The sequence below is a fragment of the Panicum virgatum genome, chromosome 4N, assembly GCF_016808335.1.
Source record: "Panicum virgatum strain AP13 chromosome 4N, P.virgatum_v5, whole genome shotgun sequence".
Lineage (NCBI taxonomy): Eukaryota > Viridiplantae > Streptophyta > Magnoliopsida > Poales > Poaceae > Panicum > Panicum virgatum.
In genome coordinates this window covers 50238018-50257565 of record NC_053148.1, presented here as the reverse complement: position 1 = coordinate 50257565, position 19548 = coordinate 50238018, and the positions used below count along the sequence as shown (strand labels likewise).

Here is a 19548-nt window from a genome sequence, read left to right as displayed (position 1 = left end):
TCAAGTCCTTTCACTCTCAAAACTAAATAAGCCCTGGATCCTTATTTAGCCCTAAACCCCTCTCTGACCTATCATTTCATGCGCCAAAAATCCTCCGATTGACCTGAAACTTTACCACGCCATTCCTAATATAATTTTGGCTATGCCATTAGAAAACCACCTAAAAATATTACTCCTATCTTCATATCTTAATTGTTTCCGGTTCGAGCTCAATGATAAAACTTTTATTTCTTTTTCTTAATTGTGTGCTTGTTTGTGTGTGTCGTAGATCACGGTGTGAATGAGGGAGAGCCCGTCGACGAGCAGTACTGCGAGCAGGCGAACGAGGATCAGTTCCGCGGCCCCGAACACGAAGGGTAGTACCTTGATCAGGACTTCCCGGAAGGATTTGAAGACGGCAAGTTCAATCTCATGCTTTGATGCATATTTTGTCCCAGTTTTATAAACACAATCTATTGGCCAGTTTTACAAAACTGCATATGTTTTCCTGCTGAAAACACAGTTGGATAGCCACCCCTTAATTTGTTATAACCATTTTTTGACCACCTAGATTAATGTCTGAATATGATTTATTCTGTTTGAATGTTAATCGCTGCTAGAATGCTTAGGACCTTAAATCTGGTACAACTTGTTTTATAAAAGAAAAATGTGTGTGCGTGTGGGAAGGGAAAATGTGGAAATTTTCGAAAGATGAGTTTAGACGGGATGGATGACACTTCTATGTGAATTGCCAAACGGTGTGCTCATACCTATGTGGTTGAGCGAGGAAGGGAGATATCCATCTTGTCACAATTAAGAACCGAGTTGGTGTGTCATCTCACCTAACTACACTATCGTGCAAACCACTCGACCATTGTATGGGCAACGACTTAGCATAAACCCCACTAGTTAGTCTGATAGCCATCAGGAGAGCTGAGAGCAACGGGTGATCAAGGAGAAGGGATTAGCTCTGTGTGACTTATGCCCTGGTTAAACCTCAGTGATTGGTCAATGGCCCCTTGGTGGATCCGTGATGGCTAGTCAGGTCTAGCTAAGGTGGGTAAAGGCTTTGTTTGGATCTGCACCGACACTACGGTGATCGTGCTGCGGTACCACAATAAAGTTGCACACCTCTGCAGAGTTAAAATCTATTCGAATAGCCGTGCCCACGGTACTGGGTGAGTTACAGTTTGGTCACACAACTAGTGTTTCTTCTGGGAATGGATGGGTTGGGGTGAGTTGTTTTGGAAAAGTGTCCGGCAGCTGTGCCGTTTGCTACGGCGGATGAGGAGTCCGGTAGCAACTTAAAAACTTGGATCATGTGTGGATCAACACTACGTGTTACTCGGTACAAGAAAACTTGCTTTGAAAATCATTTCTTTCAAACGAACCCCTGCATAAAAATTAGCTTTCCGCAAATTAAACCCTAGCCTTATCCTTGATTTACCCTATGCATTATATTCTGTTTATACCTCTCCGTGGGTGTGGTTGGACTTACTGAGTACGTTTGTACTCACCACATTCTTAATTTTTATAGAGGATGATCCAGACTTCGTTCACGAAGACGTTGAGTAGAGGTTCCGTCCTGCAACCAACTTTGCCTGTGGATAGGGTCACCCTCAGGAAGTTCCATAAGGCGCAAGACTCTAATGACCCCCTCTTCGTAGTTAATATCATTGTGTGGGTGTTAGTTGTTATCCTCGCGATAGTGGTGCTTCACTGCCCACTCCCGCGTAGAGTTATACGGTGATGTACCATATAATGTAATAAAAGTGTTATCAGCCTACTGGGACTGATATTGTATCACTTTTAAGTCTTCTCTTATCTTATGAGGGGACGCTTCAGATTGGAGACCCGATTCGATTAAAGCTGTCAGAAACTCTGATCAAGGTTGACACACGTATGGTATAAAGACAGCGGCGGATGCAATGTGAATCGGACTAGGAGTTGTCATGAATACAAGATCCCGCATAAGTCCATTTCTTTTGGGAAAGCTTTGTAAATATAGTAGATATAGTTGTTTTCTTAGGATATAAATAGTAGCCTCATGCCTTGTAAAAATAATCATCAATCAATATAACTTTCCTCTGCTCAACGCCAAGCACTGGGAGTAGGAGCAACAATAGTTTTCGGTGACTTTCTTTGGTAAACAGGGTCAAATTGCTTCAATCTCCAGTTAGCTAATAAGCATCATCTTACTAGATTCTCTATGATTTAATTACCAGCGCATCACTATAGTTTCATCTAGTTTATCTATTTTTTTATCTGATATCTTTTAAATTGAACAAGGTTGTCATTGATTTGATCTCTTGTTAGTTTAATTGAATTCACCAGTTATTGATTTCTTTAAAGTTCTTATAAAGCTACATCATTTGATCTCTTGCTAGCTCTTGATAGATTTTACAACTTATCTCACGACCGTCGGAGATCTAGGCTTCTAGCTAATTCTTTCTTGGAGCACCTTAATAGCCGATAGCATCTTTGATTTTCATCATATTTTCATGCTATCTAAATCTTGTCTCTTGTTATAGTTAATCTTATCGGTTGGTTTGTTTAAACTCTTGTTTCACTATCACAAGCTGTCTCAATTAGATCCGATCCTTGAATAGTGGTATTAGGTTAAAATTTATGGGTTATATTTGTTTTTCCAATACAAAGAAACATGATAAAAGTAACTTAGTTTCAATCGGCTATTCTAGCCTATCATGGATTTGAGTTTAGAATAAACCCTTCTGTAACTAGATTTTATATATTTAATTTATCGTGCTCCTGGCATCTTTATTATTAGTTATATATCACATATTTAATTTAGAGAGAGATTCGGATGGATTCCCAACGTTTATTTTATACTCCCTCCATCCTAAACTATCAGTCGTTTTGGCTTTTCTAGATACTTCAATTTTGGTATGCATCCAGAAAAGCCAAAATGATGAGAGGGAGTATATGTATGTTCAAAATCCCTTTGAACTTCAAAGGGACACCATAATCAAGCATACTACTTGATCGAGATATTTTGTATGTGTAGTTAAGGGCAACTAGCGCAAAGGTATACAATATATATTATATAATTACTTGCATTGCAATTGACGATCTTCATGATTTGGGCTCGGTTGCGCGTTGCGGAACATATATTATAAGTAGTGGAGTAGAAAAGCCAAATAACATCAGGGCATTTGGTCTGGTGGTATGATTCTCGCTTAGGGTGCGAGAGGTCACGAGTTCAATTCTCGGAATGCTCTATTTTTTCCTTTTTCGGGTGAAAGTCCTTGGCTTTGGGGCTGATTTAATCCGAAAGAAAGGAGAAGAGAACATGGCATTAGCAGCCCACCACCACCACTCCACCAGCCAAACCCTAGCAGTTTGGCGCAGCACGCCTCCTGTCTCCCGCCAAAACCCACACTTTTTTCCCCCTTCCCCTTCCCCCTCCCCGCATCAGATTCAGATCGACTCCACCCCTCCCTCCTCCCCCATGGCTGCGGCGGCGCCCACTGGCTGCTTCAAGTGCGGCCGCCCGGGCCATTGGTCCCGCGACTGCCCTTCCGCACCCGCCCCTCTGCCTCCGCCGACCAAGCCACCAACCGCTCCCGCTTCGCCTCCTCCTACCCCAACGCCAAGCCCAGGCCACATCCAGCCTCCGCGCCGGCACCGCCCGAGGGGGACGCCAGCGCCGAGAATAAGAAGAAGAAGAAGGAGCGGGCCACGCGCCCCAAGCTCACCCCCGACCTGCTCCTCTCCGACGATGGCATCGGCTTCGTCATCCGATACTTCCCCAAGGCATTCAAGCCCCGCGCCCGACCAGGCCACGAGGTACCCAATTTTCTCTTCTTCTTTCTATTTTTTTCGTACCATTCCTTGGCTTCGGTTCGATATTAGTGCCCATCTACTGTACGTGTGCTTGCTTACTCAGGTACCAATTTGGCATCCTCATCTCCCTACATACATTTATTTATTGCATGCCACGCCAGGTGGAGGACCTTGGTAATCTCATCAAGCTCTACACGGACTGGCACTCTCGCTTGATCCCTTACTACTCCTTTGAACAGTTTGTGCGCAAACTTGAGAAAGTGGGGGCCACCAACCGTGTCAGGGTAAGTGCTCCATCTATCATCACAAATAAAATCGACATACTAGCGAGAAACAGAATGATCAGCTCAATTTACCATGGCATTAGCGTAGAAACTTTGTAACACGATACAAGATAGGAAATTATTTGTTTTATTTAACCTCTATCTCTATCTCTAAGACTCTAGGTGGCACTATCAAAAGGAATCGTTATTGCTTGTTGCCGACCACTCTTTGCTAGCCGTTACACAATTATAAACATGATGAATGATGGATTTCAAGCACTGCTGCAAGAAAGATAGCGAAAAGCTAGACCATAGCTGCATATTGAAAATTTGAAATGGACATCTCATTAATGTTGAGGACAACCAACACCTTAAGAGAAAAGCACTTGTTATGCTTCTTACCATGCCATGGCTGCCCGCACAGATTCGCTCCCATCGATCTATTTGTTCCTTTTCTTTTTGCGAGGGATAAATCTTTCTGTTCTTGCTGTAGAATGGTATGCTTCTGTAGAACATGCCATTGAACTTTTCTTTCTTTATTTTAAAGAATCTTTCAAGCGCTTTCAATTGCGAAATCCGTTGATTGCTAAGCTTTCAAACCAAGCGATTTCAGTTCTCATGCATTGATTTGTTTTTCGCCAAAATAAGCTAGTTACAAGCCATATATACACTGTTAACACGCACAAAGGCCATTCTCACCAGGAAGATGTATTTTCTTTCTCCTTGAACCTTGCCATAACCTTGTTATTTCTGACCTGTGTGTTCCTTTGTTTACATTGTTCCTTAGAGATGCATTTCTGAACTAAGGGACAGGGTTGCCAGAGGAGGGGATCCTACAGTGCTGCACGAGGCACCAGTTGAAGAAGTCACGCCAGCAGGTGGACCTGGTATGAGCTCTTTGTTTTGTTAACAGCGTGCATGCATCGGGTGGATGGTTGGAGTCTGGTGATATAGGGTAGGGAGATGGTGCCCATTATTGAGTGGTTTGTCGCTCGTCTCTGTTCTCTCCAAGACAGAGCCTCCAACTCTGTCCTTTGTGAACCTTGAATTTTGGCATAATAAGGGTCGATGTGTTACTTACAAAACAAAAACAGCTACTTAGCATGCATTACTTGTTTAAAGTTTCATTACAACTGCATTTTCCTTCAATGTCTGCTCCCGTGATAGTGATAGTCTAAGGTCTCCTGCAGATGGAACTGCACCTGAAGACCCATTCTTAGGGACTGAAGATAATCATGCCACCGACCCAACACACGAAGATTTCATGGATCCACCGATGGAGAACAATGATGTGGATCTAATGCAAGAAGATTTGCTTGATGAAATCTATGAAAAAGCAGCAGATGTAAGTATTTGTCCCCTAAATTTTTGTAAGCGTTACACAAGGCATAAGCTACTATACAGTCCGCTATGCTCTTTCACTTGACTTGGGTAAACTGCTCAACAGGAGCCCCGGATCCCAGCTGCAGCTGGAGAGGGATCCAATAAAGAGGCTTCAGAGCCCTTGGCTCGAAAAGAAGCGAGCTCGCATGATGCTGATGCAGGCAAGACGCAGAAGCAGCAGGACGAAGCAGGCAGCAGCAAGCGGGCGAAAATTGAGCTGACCGAGGAGCAGAGGGCGCGCATGGAGGCTAACAGGCTCAAGGCCTTGGAGAGAGCGACCGCGGCACGGGCTCGTGCCTCGCAATCACATGCCACCTAGATGTGTGCATTATTCCCTTGTGTAAGACGCCATGCATGCGGGAACATGATCTAGCGTGGTACTGGTTTCGGATACAACTTTGATGTTACTGGAGAGAAAGACGTTAAAGATATGGTGTGTGTTGATCTTGAGCAGGGAATGGAATGTGCTTTCCCACACTTGGGCACCCACAAAACTGTGCTCAAATGATTGATATCTACTAATCCTACTTGGTAGAAGACAGTTTTTGGATGTTACTAGTCTATCTAGCTCTGTTAATTGCCTGGTCAAAAAAGGGTTAAGTTTCCTGCGATCTGTTAATAGCTTCATGTGTGGCCCATTTGTCAGGCAATACATGGCCATGGACCTCACAGTCTGAGCTAGCCTCTAACGTGTGGTACTTTGGTTAGGTTGTATAAATACAGGATGGATCAGAGAGAGATTGACAGAGGTCAGAGGAGAGCCCCCGCCCAAAGCACCGCTCATCCATTATAGTCAAAGAGCTATTGGCTCTCTTTAGCAGCTGATGGAATGCTATGTTCGTTTGGCTATGGCTGATGGCCGGTGCTGATTTATTATGAGAGAACAATACTGCTAACTGGCTGGTAGCTGATGGCTGGTGCTGATTTAGTATGAGAGAACAATACTGCTGGCTGGTTGGTTGATAAGCCAAACGAACAGAGTGTGGCTCTGTTTGGGACTGCGTGCCAAAAAATGCGGCGCTTATAAGCGTAATGCGGCTCGGAAGTCGCTTTTGCGATTTTCCATTGCCCAATTCAAATCCCGCGATCTGCTGTTGCAAGCGGGCCGCGAACGCGTGTCCAGCTCAAAGTGTTTGGCAGGTTTAATTCGCTTTTTCGCGGAAAAGCAACGTCTCAAATAGGACCATATAAAAGTATCTATGCACGTAGCTAATGGAAACACAGATAAATTAGTACTTCAAGTGAAATGAAATGTTAGAGAAAGAGCACCATCTCGGAGTATATATATATGCTCTACTGACATGATCACTTTTACGTCAGGTATATATAAACTAATAAATAAATGTCTGAAATACCATAGATGAATTAGGCTCCGTACGTGCATGATTGGAGTAATATGCCTGCTAGCAAAATAAATAAAGAAATAGTTCAACTTTATGCATGCCATGATCAAAACAAATAATATGGATACATAAATAAAGTATCTTTTCGTCAACAAACACTACGCGCACACGTACTATAGCGCAAGTGGTAAAAGTAAAATAGCACGAGACCGTAATATATAATCGTTAGTAATGGCAGTCATATGATGTAATCTTTCATTTGTGTACTCATGTTGGAACTCTTAATCAGAGTATTCTCTACGGTTATATAATTAACATATTTTTTATATAAAATAAGAATTATGAAAGTACATTAACTCCCAATACCTTCATCAGTGTCATCTTTCAGCCTTCAAGTCAAGGATGCTCTTCTTTGGACCTTGGCTCACATGCCGCTCGGTTCGGGATGCTCTCCAGCTTGAGGTGGCAGGCTCGCTCGAGATCGGCTCATTGACAGCTCCAGCTCAGGGCTCAGGTTCATCTCCTCGGCTTCTCCCTCTAGGGTTTTTTTCCCGACCGGTCCGATCAAACCGCCGCCCTCCGGTAGCAGTTTACCGGACAGGTTTGACCGGAAATCGGTGAAAACCGGTTGAATTCAAATCCAAATTCAAAATCACATGTGTAACTGGTTCTGACCGGTTTGACCGGTTTACCGGTCGCCATATGCGGTGGGCCTTAATGGGCCAGCCTATTTTTTTCCTTTTTCTTTTTTGATTTAACTTCAAATACCCGCAAACTATACTAAATGAATGAATTTTTTTAGAAAATTTGACACTATTATATTCGTCGCACCTTAACGTATTTTTAGGAATTTTTTAATTTTTAAATTCAAATTTGAATTTTGAATTTGGACCGGTTGGGTACCGGCCGAAGCCGGAACCGGCCCCCATGGGTTTTTTAACGGGCTAATTGAATCCATGCCATTACAATTTTCCGAGTTCACTGATATACCATTACAATTCATCATATTGGAACCATGTCATTACAATTTCACAAATCTCCGAACCATGTCACTACATACCCTTTCGCTGTGTTTTTTAAATTTTATGGACCAAAATACCCCCGATCTTCTTCTTCCTCCTCCTCTCATCTCCCTCTCCCTCCTCTCTATCTCCGCTGCTAGCCGCGGGGCTAGAGCACCCCCATGCACCCGCCTCCCCCCCCGGCGGCACGGCGCCCAGGTCACTGCCGGGCTTCCTGCGGGCGGTGAGCACCCCAGGCCAGCCGCAGCAGCCCCGCCGGCGGCACGACGCCCAGGAGGCCCCCTGCAGGCACGGCGGCAGCCATGGCGGACGAGGGACGACGCCGGCAGCAAGGAGGAATCCAGCAGGACGGCGTGCCGGCAGGGAGGCGACGGGCCCGCGAGACGGCACCCTCCATCGCCGGCGCCCTCCCTCGCGGCTCCCTACCTTCCCCCCCGGCGCTCCGGCGAGGGGGCCTGGCGAGCCGGCGGCGGGCTGGCACGAGCTCGAGCTCGGCGAGCGGCGGCCTGTGGGCGGGCACAGCTGCGGCGGCCTGGCTCGCGGTGGCCGGCCAACGGAGTCGCCGAGCCTCGCGGCGGCCTGGCCACAGCGGCACGTTGAAGGCTGGGGATATTTTGGTCAATAAATTTTGAGAAACACGTTGAAGGGGTATGTAATGGCATGTTTCGGAGAGTTTTGAAATTGTAATGGTACAGTTCCAATATGATGAATAGTAATAGCAGATCAGTGAACTCGGATAATTGTAATGGCATGGATTCAATTAACCCTTTTTTAACCCTGCCTCCCTCCCCCTCTCTCTGTTTCTTAAACGTTTCCCTTGTCTCCGAGAGAGAGAAAAAAAACTCTCTCCTGCCTTGCTCGAGATCTTCCCTGGCGGCGACGCCTGGGCGAGCGGCGGCCCAGCCCTTTGCCGGCGACGAGCGCATCCTCCAGGTATGCCGCGCCCGCCCCTTCTCTTTCCTTGTGCTGTGCGAGACGGAGCACCCCAAACCCTAACAAAACTATCTGTATTCGGATCTGAATCCAGTTACAATATATTGAGCTACCTACTAACTTGGATGTCCTAAGCTGGGTCCGTCCCTGGCTCGAGTAACAACTGTTGTTTTCTCTGCTAGGATTGCATGCATGGATCATATAGCAGCTCTTTGAGCCTCCAAGATGTCACAGTTGATGATGAACAATCGGCTCTTGATAACACCAGCAGGCCATCTAGTCCTTTTGATATCCTCACTCCTCAAGGTATGAATTTTTTGTTTAGTTTTGTTGGATCATTTTTCACCCTCCCTCCCAAGTTTTTTGCTGTGACAGTGTTCGCCCCTTGTTTGCAGATGTTCTCCCTATTGAAATGGCAAGGTCTAGGTTCTTGGACCTCATTGTTGATTATTTTATAAGGGAGCATGTTGTTGAGATGGTGGAATGCTCTGGCTTGGAATGTAGCCAGGTCGATGATAAATCAAGCAAAAGAAAGCAACAGGGGGTTCGATATGAGGGTGACCCTAGGCTTGCTTTGCCATTGATGTATATAGCAAACTTGTACGAAACCTTGGTAAGTGATGTCAATGTGCGTCTTGCGTCGTTGATTGGGTTCCGTGACAAGACTATAGGGCTAGCTCTTGAAGCTTCTGGTGGCTTGTACAGGAAACTGACTCAAAGGTTCCCGAAGAAAGGTATGATGGCTCATCATAAACCTTTACTCAGTACATCATTAGCTGATGTTATGTTCTTAAGTTTGATTCGATGTATAGGCACTTGCAGCTTCAAGAGGAGGGAGTTAGCAACTTCGCATGCAACTAGGACAAAGTTTCCTGAACTTGTGATACAAGATGAAAAAAGAGTTCGTTTTGTTGTAATTAATGGACTGGCGATCATAGAGAGACCAGACAATATGAGAATGGAGGATGCAGAATGGTAGGACTTCTAATTTACACAATCTTAGCTTCCTTTGCTTCTAGCAAGGTTGGCTTGGTTTCTGGGGATAGTATATGGAAATTTCTGAATTTATCCTTGCTGCAACGATTGTCCTTTTCTTATTCACTTTGTGGCAGTGAGTCGGTTCAAGCAAACAAAATCTTTCTAGTGTTGGCATATTTTTTCACAAAATTGCATGTTCTTGGACCTCATGCTGTTGTTAACATTCCTTTTGAACCGTGATGGGCCATTTATCCATACAAATATTTTGCCCAAAAATTTCGAAGGCAAATTTTGGATAGTTCTATATTGCATTAAGCTAACTGCTTCCATAGGGGAAGCAGATTAACTATGGTAATATATAGAATCGATTTCTTGTTGAAGGCCATTCATTGAAATTAGTTTGGCATGACATCTGCTCTCACATTTTTCAGTTTAGAATGAACTTCAAATAAGAATTCAAAACTTTTTCAATAAAACCAAAACCTCTAATATGGTTATTTTCTAGGAAAACCTCTGCTTATTCTCTTGTACCATTTCTTGTTCTTTTATTTGCACAAGAACCTCTGATATGCTGTTATGACTTTGATCTCCTTTTTATCTTATTCCAAAATTTGAAGGTTCAAAAGATTGACTGGTCGGAGTGAAGTTGCTATTTCTTCAAGAGATTATAAATTCTATTCACCCCGTCATAAGTTCAGGCGCTCTCCGCAGGCAGCATTTGACATCCCTGAGACAAGAGTAAGTTGAATACTGGGCTTCAGAGAATACAAAATTGCAGCCAAAATGAGCAGCTTAATTTTTTTAGGCTTTGGCAGAGGATGAGAACTCAACGTTGGTTTGTTCTTCAGGATTCCGCCCACCAAATGAGGTAACTTTATGACTTACTTCAGTGCTGCCTTCCTTGTTTGGCAATTCTTATATAAGTGCAATGTGCATTTACAAATTATTTTGCCTGCTGCCCTCCTTGTTTGGCAATTCTTATATAAGTGCCAATATAGTCAGTGGCTTGTTCTTCTTTATCTACCAATCAAACTCAACTCACCGGCTAATAATAGCTCGCTGTGCTCCAGATACAAGATCAGCATCAGTCAACTTCAAAGAGACATATTGAACAGCTAGAAAGTCAACCTTATTTACACCTTTTCCATCAAGCAGAGGATGATACCATTCAGCAAGTTCAACATTGTACCCAGTTCCCTCCCATTCATGAATGCACAAGCGCCCCACATCTATCAGATAACCCCCAACACCAGCAGCAGGCTTATCTATCTCAGCATATATCCTGCTTGCAAGTTGGACAAGGTCATCATGGAGGACGCATGCATATTATTGTGAGTGAGCTTCTTCATTTAGCATCGATAGCAGTTGCATGGTGCACCATTTATCAATTTCTTTGGGTTTTTTTAATCGTGAGTTGCACTTGAACTGTAATTTTGATCACAAAGAGTCATGTTGGCTGAAATTACTGAACAAGAGATTAGCAATTGAACACAAGTTGTGCTGTCCCAATCCTTATTTTGCTGCATCATGTTGCTGCTGTTGAAGTTCCACTAGATTCACAGTTGCCTTGCCGTGCTATCTAATGCTACCTTATTTTACCCGTTTCATTGATGGTATATTTTTCATTTCAGCCAACCAGCCCTGCGAAGTTCTGTGATGAGTGTGGTTCCCCGTATTTAAGGGCAACATCGAAATTCTGCTCAGAGTGTGGCACCAAGAGGCTAGGGATGTGACTGCCTTGATCAATGTGTATATAGATCTGTTAGTGTTGTATTCTCTGTTTGCTGAAGTTAGTGCATCTTTGAAGTAGGCTCCTTTTCGGGAACTGAAGTTGAAACAATTCGCTGTTTTTTTTTTCATGCCTTGTATAAGAACACTGGATTGTTTGGTTCTCCACCGTACCGTTTAATCCTAACTTTGCGTCGACATTGATGACACCAGCTCTTCTCTGGACTGCTAGAAAAGAAGGACGGCAAAACCAGGAGCGTTGTTGATGGAGACTTTTGGAAGAGAGTCGTGTCGTGTGCAACTCAACTGACCGAAGAATGCTGATTGCGACATTGTTATAATTTAGTTCATATGGATCGTGCAATGCAATAAGAGAGAGGACTTATAAATAAACTAGTGCAGTGTGATGTTGGCACGTACAGGTCGGCAGATTGTGGCTCCCGGCAGCATTACCCAATTCATTTGGCCTTTCCAATTTCATAATTACCTTGGTTTTATCATGGACTCTAAAGAAAGAAAGGAAGAATGCTGTTTAATCTGATCAGGGATGGAAACAAAAGCTTCTCTTAGTTATTCACTACTAGTAGTTAGTAGTTACCAAGGATGAATGAGTTCCCTTTCCTCATGGGATCGGTCAAACTGTTGTACAAGGAAAGCTTTCTTTGGTCACCAAAATGCATTGACCCTATTCATTCCAAGGTCTAATTTGGTGGTTGAGTCCATGCTTCGATTCCATGGCGCCCATACCATACAAGGACACGGCTTTGCTGTCATCTGCACCCTTCTTAGTTGTACACGTAACACGCCTGTTTTTTTTTTTCGAGAAAAGGATGCGAAAAGTGTTTGCACACTACAACTCTTTCTTGCAGAAAGGTCCCTAAAAGTAACGAGAATTACAAAGAGACCCCCGCCAACAGTGCCGTCCTTCTCCTTCCTCGGAACTCGCTGGTGGCCTTCATCCGCTAGCCGTAGGACTCGCTGCAGCAGCAAACACGCACCGTTGCCCTCCAGAACAAAGATCGGACTCCCAACCTTGGATTGCTGCAAGAGATACGCGATACGCGATCATCAGCCGTCGGATCTTTGTTGCTGGTTCTTCCTCTCGCCCACTTGCCCAGCCGCCGCAACTCGAACCACCGCCGCCGAAAGACTGCTCGCAGCGCAGTCCCAAAGCCAGGAGAACATGGCCAGCAGGTGCCGGCCCCAAACTCCTGTACAAGGGCCGACTCCCTCCGAAGCTCCCGCCGGAGCAACAGAGCCGAGCAACTCGAATTTCACAGGTCTGCCGCTGCCACCGGAGTATATGGCGACGAGGTGGAGGAAGACCCGGAGAACTTTATTCCACTGGTGGCGCGCGACCCCCACCAAACAAGCGCCGCCGGGAACTAACCTCATATTGCCGCCGTCGACGAAACCGGAGAAGAAGAAGACTCCCCACCGACGACCGCCGAGCCCACAGCAGTACCACCGCCGAGCCCACAGCATTAGAGGAGAAGCAACCTCACCAACGGGCCAGGAAGGACCATCGGGAGCAAAAGAAGCCGCCATGAAGTCTGCGACGCCAGTAACGTGCCGTCCGCAGACAACCCGTCCCGACGCCGGCAACCTCACCGGCACACCTAAGCTACTAGCTAGACAACCCTAAACAAGCAGCTAAACCTATACCGGACATCGATCCGTCCGATTCCCCGCTCCGCTCACCGCCGGAGCGGTCACCGGAGGCAGGGAATCAGGCGAATCGACGCCGGAAACCGGCGTCGCCCTGAATCGCCCGCTTTAGTACTGTAGATGGGGAATGAGCGAGAGGATAAGGATGGCTGAGATTGCCCTGACTGACTATATACACTACTCATTTGCAGTGACAGATCATTACAGATTTATTATAGTAACATTCTTTTCTTTCTCTCTGCTGACTGCTGAGAGAGAGGCCTACCACTTTCTAAAAAGGCAAGTTCCTCTATATCATTTGCAGTTACGCTCCTCTTGGTGCTCTCTCTTCGCTAAATGGGGAGGACTGTCCTTGCAAAACTAGTTGGCACAGGCGAGATGAGCGAAAGGATAAACACGCCTGCCTTGTCCTGACTGACTATATACACTAGTCATTTGCAGTGACAGATCATTACAGATTTATTATAGTAGCATTCTTTTCTTTTCTCTGCTGACTGCTGAGAGAGAGGCCTACCACTTTCTAAAAAGGTAAGTTCCTCCGTTTCATTTGCAGTTACGCCCCTCTTGGTGTTCTCTCTTTACTAAATGGAGAGGACTGTCCTTGCAAAACTAGTTGGCACAGGCGAGATGAGCTGCTGGGGAACGAGCGAGAGGATAAACACGCTTGCCTTGCCTTGACGACTATATACACTAGTCATTTGTAGTGACAGATCATTACAGATTTATTATAGTAGCATTTTTTTCTTTCTCTCTGCTGACTGCTGAGAGAGAGAGGCCTACCACTTTCTAAAAAGGCAAGTTCCTCCGTATCATTTGCAGTTACACTCCTCTTGGTGCTCTCTCTTCGCTAAATGGGGAGGACTGTCCTTGCAAAACTAGTTGGCACAGGCGAGATGAGCGAGAGGATAAACACGCATGCCTTGTCCTGACTGACTATATACACTAGTCATTTGTAGTGACAGATCATTACAGATTTATTATAGTAGCATTCTTTTCTTTTCTCTCTGTTGACTGCTGAGAGAGAGGCCTACCACTTTCTAAAAAGGTAAGTTCCTCCGTTTCATTTGCAGTTACGCCTATCTTGGTGCTCTCTCTTCACTAAATGGGGAGGACTGTCCTTGCAAAACTAGTTGGCACAGGCGAGATGAGCTGCTGGGGAACGAGCGAGAGGATAAACACACTTGCCTTGCCTTGACGACTATATACACTAGTCATTTGCAGTGACAGATCATTACAGATTTATTATAGTAGTATTTTTTTCTTTCTCTCTACTGACTGCTGAGAGAGAGGCCTACCACTTTCTAAAAAGGCAAGTTCCTCCGTATCATTTACAGTTACGCCTCTCTTGGTGCTCTCTCTTCACTAAATGGGGAGGACTGTCCTTGCAAAACTAGTTGGCACAGACGAGATGAGCTGCTGATCATCAGCTATTTTTTTTAAGAAATGATCATTAGCTATTCTGTCTCCTCCCTTCCCCCAACAGAACCGCCTAACGGGCCGGCCTCAGGTTTTTGACTTTTGTCCGGATCACCCAACAGAGTACACCTTCTTAATTCGACCTCATCAAAGTTTTCTTTTTGAAAGAAGGACCTCATCAAAGTTGAGCCGTCCCTGACGCCGAGACAGATCCAAAAGGGCAGGCTCCTGCCTCTTGGTGCTTCCTCGTTGCATTTGACAGGGGAGGGGAGAGGAGGGTGGGGGGAGGAAGGTGGTGGCATTCGTTGTCGCCACCTTTAGGCCCTATCGCCTTCCTCTTCCTCCTGCTCCTGCTTGCCCTCGACCTTCTTCTTCCTCCAGGTACGCCAATCGATCCCAATTATTTTCTGCCTTCTGGTTCCCTCTTCCTTTTTCGGCTCCATGTTGATTGTTGTTTAAGCAAGCTGCTCCCTTGATCTCATCGATTATCATTTTTTTCTTCTTGCCTCTTTGGTCTGATCTTGATCAATAATTTTGCTATGCTTCCACGAAATCGACATCCCCCAATAAATCAATAATTAAGAAATTCCATGAAAACCGGAGACTTTTCCTCTTTGCCGATCCCTGCAGGCGCTCTTCTGAATTTTTTTTTGCAACTTTTCCTTATTCAAGGGCTCGACACCTCCGGGAGCAAGCAGGGGGCCTCCATGGCGATGGTGCTCGACTCCTTCGTCAAGCGATGCACGGCGTCTCTGCAGGACTTCGCCGGCCAGGACGCCTGCGCCGCCCTCGGCGTCGGGGACGACGTCAGGGCCCTCCTTGCCACGCTCTCGCGCATTGACGCCATCGTCTCCCACGAGGAGCGGAGGCGGCTCCTCACCGCCAAGGTTGACGGGTGGGTGGCGCAGGTTAAGGATGCCATGTACGACATTGACGACGTCATTGATGTCTGCGTCGTCGAGGGCGGAAAGATCCTCGAAGACGACCGCCCACCCACGCCCAAGGTCCGATGCTTCTCCTGCTTCAAGCCTGCTGGCCCCCGAAAGTTCCGCCATGAAATCGGATTCACGATTAGGGACATTGATCTCAGGCTCAGGGAAGTCGAGGAGGAAATGCCCAGGCTTCCTGCTGGATCACGGCATTCTGATGCAAAAAGGGATTGGTTCAGTCATAATAGCATCTGTAACAACTGTTATCACGCGATTAAGCCGCAAGCTGCCGGGTCGCAGGTCCAGAAGGCCGTGGCTGGCCTTGTGCCAAGGATGCTTAGAGAGGGCAAGAAGAAGGTGGATGTCTTTGCCATTGTTGGTGCGGTGGGGATCGGCAAGACAACGCTTGCTAGGGAGATCTACAATGATGACAGGATGACTGAAAATTTCCCCATTTGTGTGTGGGTCAAGATGTCCAATGATTTATCAGAGGTAGATTTCTTGAAGAAGATCATTACCGGTGCTGGTGCCACTGTCGGGGATACAGAAAACAGAGAGGAGCTCCTTGGCCTCCTCAGTTCTGCTCTTTCAAAGAGGTTTCTGATTGTCCTGGATGACTTGGACAATGCAGGCCTATGGGACAATCTGCTCAAAGATCCATTGGGAGATGGTGTGGCCAGAGGAAGAATACTGATCACAACTCGGACTGAGGAAGTGGCGACAAGCATGAAGGCAACTGTCCACCGTGTTGACAAAATGGACACCGAGAATGCCTGGGAATTATTGTGCAAACAAGTTGATCCAGAACGCAATTCAGAGGAGCTTGCAGCATTGAAGGATGTTGGAATTAAGATTGCAGAGATATGTGATGGCCATCCTCTAGCAATCAAGGTCATTGCAGGCCTCCTGAGGTCAAGAGGCAATAACAAGGCTGAGTGGGAGATGGTCCTGAATAATGATTCTTGGTCCATGCCCCCGATCCTTCCAGAAGTGCCACAAGCACTGTATATGAGTTACATCGATCTGCCTTCTGAACTGAAGGAGTGTTTCCTCCATTGCTCTCTGTATCCAGAAGAATGCCCCATTCAGCGCTTTGACCTTGTTCGCCATTGGATTGCTCAAGGCATTGTAAAGGCCGGAGACAACAAGTTGCTCGAAGAATCAGCTGAAGAGTATTATATAGAATTAATAAGCAGAAACTTGTTACAACCTGATCCTGACAATTTTGAACAGTGCTGGATAACGCATGATTTTCTCCGCTCGCTAGCCCGCTTTTTGATAGCAGACGAGAGTATCGTAATTTGTGGTCAGCAGAAATTGAGCACCTCATTGTCAAAGCCCCGGCATCTCACGTTGTGTAACATGGAAAACAGCTTGGAGGATCCAATTTCACTGAAGCAGCAGATGAGCATAAGGTCAGTGATGCTCTTCAAAAGCCCAAATGTCAGAGCAATAGATAGTCTGGTCGAGTCAGCTCCATGCTTGCGTGTATTAGATTTGAGCAAGACAGCAATAGAGGCCCTCCCGAAGTCCATTGGCAACTTGGTGCATTTGAGATACCTCAATCTTGGTGGAACTGAGGTCAGAGATATACCTTCTTCCATTGGATTTCTTATGAACTTGCAGACCTTGAGCCTTCAAGGTTGCCAAAGATTACAGAGACTTCCTTGGTCCATCAAGGCGTTGCTAGAGCTTAGATGCCTTCATCTCGAAGGAACTTCCCTAAGCTATGTACCAAAGGGTGTCGGTGAACTGAAGCATCTCAATTATCTGTCTGGTCTAATCATCGGTCATGACAACAATGGACCTGAGGGTTGTGACTTAGATGACCTTAAAGCTTTGTCAGAATTAAGGCACCTTCACATAGAGAGTTTGGATAGGGCTTCTTCATGTGCTACTGCACTTGCAAACAAGCCATTTCTGAAGGATCTATACCTCTCTGAGCAAGCACCTGTAATAGAAGAACAGCAACAGAAAGAAGAACAGGAGAGCCAAGAGAACAAAGGTGAAACAGGGAAAGAAGAGAACGAAGAACAGGAAGTAAGCAATGGCCAATGCAGCGGAGAGGAATCGGCCGAAGCCAGTGAAAAGATATGGAATGAGCTCACCCCACCCAAGAGCATCGAGAAGCTAGTTATCAAGAACTACAAAGGAGTAAGGTTCCCAAGTTGGATAAAAGGTCCCAAGCTAGGAACCTCCTTCCCCAGCCTTGTGTTTTTGGATCTTGAAAACTGCATGTCATGCACTAAACTACCTTCACTTGGCCTCCTGAACCAACTCCAGTCCCTACACATCTCAAATGCAGACTCAATTGTCACTATTGGTTCGGAATTCCTGGGAACTACTGTAATTTCATCAGGCACTTCATTCCCCAAGCTTGAGGTTTTGAAGCTCAGGAACATGAAGAAACTGGAAGAGTGGTCATTAACTGTGGAAGAGACCCAGGTACTGTTACCTCGTCTGAAGTCACTGCACATACAGTCCTGTCCAAAACTGAAAGCTCTACCAGAAGGCCTAAAGCACGTGGCACTGAGTGAACTTCATGTGGAAGGTGCATATAGCCTAACAGAAATCAGGGACCTGCCAAACCTGTCTGATGAGCTCCATCTCAAAGATAACAAGGCGCTTCAGAGGATTTCCAACCTGCCCATGCTTCGTTCCCTCATTATTGATGACTGCTCAAAGCTGAAGCATGTTGCAGGCCTTGATGCGCTGCAGCACCTCAGACTTGTGTTCCCCCCATCCACTGAGACATTTTATTTTGAAGAGCTAATCATCTTCTGGAGCATTGCCTTCCCACGGTGGCTGGAACTACTGATTCAAAAGTGCAAAGGCCTGCGAAGGTTTGAGTTGCAGTGCAGCCTTTCGTTACTTAGGAGCTGCCTGGATGGTGGCAAGAACTGGAACATCGTCCAGCAGATCCCTGAGGTCCGCATCATAAGCTGTGATGGCAAGAGGTACATTCGGTACAACAAGAACCGTCGCATCTATGAAACAAATGCCCAGTCTGAAGAATGAAGCAATTCTGTAAATCCTTGCATGGTATATTCCTTAAACCCTTCAGAATCTTGCTCATCCTGTATAAAAATGCCTCATTATATGTTTATGGTTATAACAGCAGCTCACACATGTATTTTGTGTTCCTTATTCCCTGCAGACACTGGTTTGTTTTGGTACAGCCACACGTTTCAGTTGTCCCTATCGATTGTTCCTGGAGTTTGTGTTTATATCGAAGAGCTTGTATTTTGATCGCGATTGATCCATGAGTTTGCAATTGTTTTGCGGGCCTTTTGTTTTTACCACTCTACCGATGTATGTAATGGAAATGGTATGATGATTTGGGGAGCCCTGAGGAGAAGTATGGTTCTCTCTTTTCAGGTGAATCAATCTGGAGATGCTCACGTTTCCTTGACCTCTGGGTATCCTTCCCCAGGACTCAATGTGTAATTCTTTTCGATTTCCTGGTTATGGTGGTCTGTAAATTGTAACCATTGGGTTTGATGGATTTTGACTTTGAGCACAAAGTATTGGCGGTTAATTACAAGGCCTTTTTTCCTGGCTCAAAAATATGATTTTTTTGTTTTACAGTTAACCAGTCCCCGTGAATGCTTCCAGAATTTACTATCCACATTCAACAAGCTTCGGTCTAAATTCTGTGTGCTATAGCACAACAAATAGACCTTTTACATGTATCTGTAAGCTGCAGTGTGGCAAATCAGAATAAAAAGTGTTGTGCCCATAATCAACAGAAAGTAGCTTATTTCTCAAGTTGCTGCATGGTCGCTGTGGCTGGAACTTTTACAAGCAAAATAACTGGTATCATGCCAAATGTAATAAAAATGTGCAGGTCAGATTCAACTGAAAAACACCTTGAAGCTATATACAACACCACTTGTCATGTGTTTAAATCTGGGATTAAATGCTAAGCCTAAACTATTATGTTCAGGATGAGTGGTACATTGTTTTCATACGCAAGTTATCCAAATCCAACCTTGTTAGACTTTCCAGCGAGGTAAACTTGTTGTACTAATTGCTTGTAACCTTGAAGAAGTTCCGTTTCTTTCCCTTTATAGTGTCACAAGCTCATGGAAGGGAGAATGTA

The 19548-nt window shown here is 45.4% G+C and overlaps 2 protein-coding genes and 1 pseudogene across 2 annotated transcripts; all 3 read left to right on the top strand.

Annotated features, from left to right (window-relative positions):
- Positions 1-3448: 3448 nt before the first annotated feature.
- LOC120668923 lies at positions 3449-5906 on the top strand (annotated as a pseudogene).
- A 2675-nt stretch (positions 5907-8581) lies between these two features.
- Positions 8582-11633, top strand: LOC120668922 (uncharacterized protein At2g02148-like). Its single transcript, XM_039948732.1, has 8 exons — positions 8582-8727; positions 8910-9033; positions 9123-9461; positions 9540-9702; positions 10323-10443; positions 10511-10573; positions 10776-11036; positions 11337-11633. The coding sequence occupies exons 2-8, from the start codon at positions 8916-8918 to the stop codon at positions 11436-11438; spliced, it is 1167 nt and encodes a 388-aa protein (XP_039804666.1). The 5' UTR covers positions 8582-8727; positions 8910-8915; the 3' UTR covers positions 11439-11633.
- Positions 11634-14699: 3066 nt separating this feature from the next.
- Positions 14700-19015, top strand: LOC120668919 (putative disease resistance RPP13-like protein 1). The gene is made up of 3 exons (XM_039948728.1): positions 14700-14898; positions 15190-18488; positions 18604-19015. The coding sequence occupies exon 2, from the start codon at positions 15225-15227 to the stop codon at positions 18462-18464; it is 3240 nt and encodes a 1079-aa protein (XP_039804662.1). The 5' UTR covers positions 14700-14898; positions 15190-15224; the 3' UTR covers positions 18465-18488; positions 18604-19015.
- Positions 19016-19548: the final 533 nt, after the last annotated feature.

Excerpts from the sequence above, each read along its gene's own strand:
- LOC120668922 (XM_039948732.1), top strand. The coding sequence starts at position 8,916 with ATGCATGGATCATATAGCAGCTCTTTGAGCCTCCAAGATGTCACAGTT. Across the intron at positions 9,034-9,122 it reads TGATATCCTCACTCCTCAAG|ATGTTCTCCCTATTGAAATG; the intron begins GTATGAATTTTT and ends CCTTGTTTGCAG. Across the intron at positions 10,444-10,510 it reads TTGACATCCCTGAGACAAGA|GCTTTGGCAGAGGATGAGAA; the intron begins GTAAGTTGAATA and ends TAATTTTTTTAG.
- LOC120668919 (XM_039948728.1), top strand. The coding sequence starts at position 15,225 with ATGGCGATGGTGCTCGACTCCTTCGTCAAGCGATGCACGGCGTCTCTG.